The sequence below is a fragment of the Dipteris shenzhenensis genome, chromosome 22, assembly GCF_047967505.1.
Source record: "Dipteris shenzhenensis isolate YYH24624 ecotype China chromosome 22, Dip_SZ_1.0, whole genome shotgun sequence".
NCBI classification, from domain to species: Eukaryota; Viridiplantae; Streptophyta; class Polypodiopsida; order Gleicheniales; family Dipteridaceae; genus Dipteris; species Dipteris shenzhenensis.
This window is the reverse complement of record NC_141617.1, coordinates 21692894-21697415: the sequence shown is the minus strand read 5'-3', so window position 1 is coordinate 21697415 and position 4522 is coordinate 21692894. Positions and strand designations below refer to the sequence as shown.

The 4522-nt window shown below is 45.9% G+C and overlaps 1 protein-coding gene across 1 annotated transcript; it reads right to left on the bottom strand.

Annotated features, from left to right (window-relative positions):
- Positions 1-686: 686 nt before the first annotated feature.
- LOC147887868 (uncharacterized) lies at positions 687-2511 on the bottom strand. Its single transcript, XM_087393899.1, has 2 exons — positions 2160-2511; positions 687-2053 (listed from the first exon to the last, which is right to left on the bottom strand). The coding sequence occupies exon 2, from the start codon at positions 1897-1899 to the stop codon at positions 1003-1005; it is 897 nt and encodes a 298-aa protein (XP_087250025.1). The 5' UTR covers positions 1900-2053; positions 2160-2511; the 3' UTR covers positions 687-1002.
- Positions 2512-4522: the final 2011 nt, after the last annotated feature.

The following is a 4522-nucleotide window of genomic DNA, read 5'->3' as shown; positions in this document are numbered from 1 at the left end:
CTTCCCTTTTCTTGTTCTCTGTCTCTCTCTCCCAGTGTCCCCTTCAAGTGTTGGAGTACTTTCATTCCAATTATTTTGGACTCTCACCCCTGTGTTGTAGCTCCATCCTTAGTTTATATCCCCCCTAGATCTCTCTCTCTCTCTCTCTCTCTCTCTCTCTCTCTCTCTCTCTCTCTCTCTCTCTCTCTCTGCCCCCCCCTTTCTAGCATTGGAGTATTTGCACACACTGCATAATAACATTTGTGTTTGGGAAGATAACTTGAGGAAGATCTACTCGAAAAGCTTGTAACAGTTATCATGACGTCACAAATCCATTACTTACGAATTTTCTTTGAGAAATTAGATTCTGAGCTCCATCCGCAATCATGTGCAATGTTCTGAATAGTTATGTTTCTACAATTGCGTACGGTGTTATTAATTGGCCTCCGGCCTTAAGCGATGGTGATTTCTGTAAGAAGCGAATCCCATTACAGTAACTTCGAAAATTTGGCAATCATTTTCTACCCCTTTCTCTCTCTCTCTTCTTCTTCTCTCTCTAAGTTCTTCTTCTTCTTCTTTCTCTCAGCTTTCAGTTTGCCAGGGCAGGCCTCTTGAATGTGTTCACTTGTTTTTTTAAAGACCCTGTTGGATCTGAAATACGAGGAAACTCATGTCTTGGAGACAATGAACTCGACGACTCAAACCGATTACAAAAAATATGCTGGTTGGATGAAGAAGAGGAAAGTAGGCCAGTTGCGCCTGGAGTTTCTGTGACTTTAGACGTACAAACGACCTGCACCCTTAACATTTTAACGTGCTTGAAAGTCCCAAAAAAAGCATTGAAGTTTGTCTTGCCGCTCGTCCCTCCTTACCTAGTCCATGTTTACAGCTGTGTTCCACAACAAGCTAGAAGAAGATCCAGCTGCCTGTGTCGGCATTCTTATATACAACGACCTTGACTCAGATGAGTCTAGGCCACAGATTTGCCCAATCAATTTTTGTCCATCACAAGCGACCATGAAATCACGATGATTCATTGCTCTGTCTCAACACCGACCTCTCGTCTGACTGGAAGGAATTCGCTGTTGCTGATGCCGCAGAATGGATGCCATGCCCTGGAGGCCTGGGAGGTAGACCGGCACTTGCAGAGTGGGGACGAGATGAAAGCATCACATCTGCCGACAGCCAATTCCTCTCGATCCAGTTATAAGCCGCTGGTGAGAGCACTGGCAGATCAGCCAGAAAACCCGGGGATAAAGATCCTCGCGATGGCAAGACAGTAGGCAGTGATACAGCAGGATTCGAAGCACCCGACGCTATTGGAGACCGCAAATCCCTAGGGGAAAAGAGAGAAAAAAGATCGAAGGCAGAGGGAGAGGGCAACAAAGATGGAGAGAAGTCGAAGGCCGAGGGAGATAGCAAAGGATTTGTAGAAAGTGTGCCTGGATCTGAACTGCCATGAAAGTCATGTCTCGCCTGAACGCCCAAAGGAGAAATACATGGCATATGCGGCCTGTTTCTTTGTAGAGTCGGTAAAAGCCGCTTCTCAGAATTCGTCTTCACAAATTGCTGTGAACCGTTCGAAGTGATGCTATTAGCTTCAGAGGGCTGCTGAAATTCAGTCACATGCACCTGCAAACCGGCCGGTGGTGGTCGTTTCGTCTCGGATAGGGGTAAGCCTCTTGCTCTCTTAGGCTGAGGTGCGGCGAGTGGAGATTCCGGGCCAGTCAACTTCTGCACAAGCTGCATGAAATTGCTGGAGTCTGTCTGGATTACCTCAGGCGAGTATGTATGGATAATGACTGGCTGTCTGTACTGCGAAGGTGGGATTTTCCATAAATCCCGTCGCATTTTCTGTGGAATCTCCTGTTTGTGGATCTTGAGGGAAGGCGGTCGATCTTTCTGTAGATCCCTCTTCATGGCACCTTGATGAATAGAATGGGCTAACTAGTTCTGCATCTCAGCAACGGGATCCAGGGAGAGAATACTTATCTGCGTCCGGGTCGAAGCTTAGAAAAACCTTGAGAAAGGTACGGTGTTGCGAGTACGTCGTAGAAGGGCCGGCTGCAAGAAGCTGAGCAGTGCAAGATTACGGCGCCTACTGCTTCAAGGAGTACAACCCAAGAGCGAGGAAGCAGGAAAGAGATGGAATAGAAGGCTGAGAGATGGAGCTAGCAAACCTTAAAGCATCGCAGAGGGGTATCTCAACGCGGGAGGGCGGAGCCCATGTAAGGAATGAGGGCAAAGAGCGAGAGAAGAGCGAAGGGAGACGGAGAGCTACGAGGGCGGATTGGAATAAGGATGAATAGAGGAGGTTTTTATTGCAGAGACGGTGAAGGATATGCCAAAGGGAAGGACGGGATGCGGAAGGAATATAAAACAAATGCGGGAACACGTAAAAGAAAGGCTGATGAGACGGACATCTTTGAGGAGCGAGGACGGAATCGATTACAGAAATCTTTCCAGCCTCAAACCACATAGACACTTTAAGAAGCGAGAGCTTTCGTGAATGACAGATGTGTCATGTGTGGCGTGGGGAGATAAGGCTGTACCCTGCAGGAACTCCGGATCCGCTGGCTTAATAATAGGCTCGCTAAATAAACGACGGCGATCTCTAGGTCAACGTTCGTTACGTCGTATGATTCGATCGAGCGTCCGACGATAACCCATCAAAATAACCAATGTAATAACTTCACGTATGCCATGACACAAGTATCAAGGAGCAGCTTCTGGCGCAATGTGAAAGCAAAGATCAGAATCGAGATCACAAGTTACAAGGTCTAACACTCGTGTAATGCATCATTCACGGAAATGGAACAAGGATCGCTTTCTGGTGGGTTAATCGTAAGATTCGTAATCACGATCGTCATTTACAAATTACGATGATCAAATCTGAAAGGAAAGATGGCAACGTCAACACTCGTGCACTACACAGAAGTGGACGATAATCGCTTTCTAAAACAGACGTCGGTAGAACTGTTGGCATAGTCCTCCGTCTCATAAAATAATCGCCATTGTTCAAACCTCCTCTGTCTCTCTTTCTGGAATCGAAATTCAAACCTCGTGTGTCTCTTATAAAATAATCACCGTTGCCGGCATGGCCGCCTCGATTAAAGCTTCCTGACCGCTGTAAAATGGAAAAACTGTACCGAAATGCTTATAAGATTCGTTTTACGTAATATACCATTGGAACAGGCGCACGATCTCAGGAGCGGAACTCTTTTGTATTATGATCATTTCCGGCATCTCTGCCGGAATTGAAGCTTCCTCAGAAGTGCCATTACAACAGCGTGCTGCCTGCAGAGGGCGGCACTCCTGATGTTTGACGAATTGTTAACGGCCGGCCACATGTTTGTAGAAGTATGTACCACGCGTGCTGCGTAGTCGTAATTTGTGCTTACGAATTCTTCACCTAAACGACGCGGTTTCCTAAATATTTCTGTAGCTATTTTCGTCTAGTGACGGCACATCTTCGTTCACGCACATTCTTCACCAAGAATTTTCATTTTAAAAAATTCTTTCTCCTAAACTTATTCCAAATTTAGAGATACTACATGCACTACAGTCTAACTTGACATTCTCTCTCTCTCTCTCTCGCTCTCTCGTGCTCTCTCGCGCTCTCTCTCTCTCTTCCTTCTCTACTCTCTCAACTTTTCGGCTCTCAAGTAGGCCTTATGAATCATTTATGAGCATTCACCTTATTTGGGGCACGTGTGTGTGCATGCAACTTGATGTGTTGGCCAAGTTTAGCTGACAAGATCACTGGCCATGGTTGCAAGCCTAGTTGCTCCTCGGGCCCTTGCTCTAGAGCTTAGACGAGGTGACAGGAACAAGGTGGTTTGCAAATCAAGCCCTTCACATGAATAGCTATTTTTGTCTACTGCGGGCATGTTCACATGTTTGAAAACTAGGTTTCGTTCATGCACAATTTTCACTAGGTGGTTTTTTGGGGCATGTGTGTGCATGCAACCTGCCGTGTCGACCACATTTAGTTGTCCAGATCATCTGCTACAATTGGTTGCAAACCTATTTGCTCCTCGAGCTCTTGCTCTAGAGCTTAGATGACGTGACAAGAACAGGGTGGTTTGCAAATCAGGCCCTTCATGTGAATAGGGCCCTAACCGAGTGATTTGTGCAAGCTAATTGCGCTACATAAACATAGCATGTCTTGAAACATGAGGGGTGGAAGAGCTAGAGTAAAAGCCTCCTAACAAGTGGGCTTAAGTGAAATCTTGACTCAAGGTGGGCATCGGCATAAGGAATGATTCAAAAATGGATTAGAGATTAACGATGCTTAATGTGAGACCCATCTACCCCTTCCTAGAAAGGGCACCCTCGGAGATCCCCTAGCAAAATTGTGATCCTCATCAATCTCTACTTCTCCAAAAGAAAGATTGTTTCCAAAAAAAACCCAAATGAGCCACAACCCATTTAAAACCAACCCTATGCACCTAAGTATTTTCTTAGTCTCAAAATCTTTCATCTTGCATCTTCTCGGATTCCAAATTCTTATTGTTGTGTATCCATGCCCATCCTCAAATCC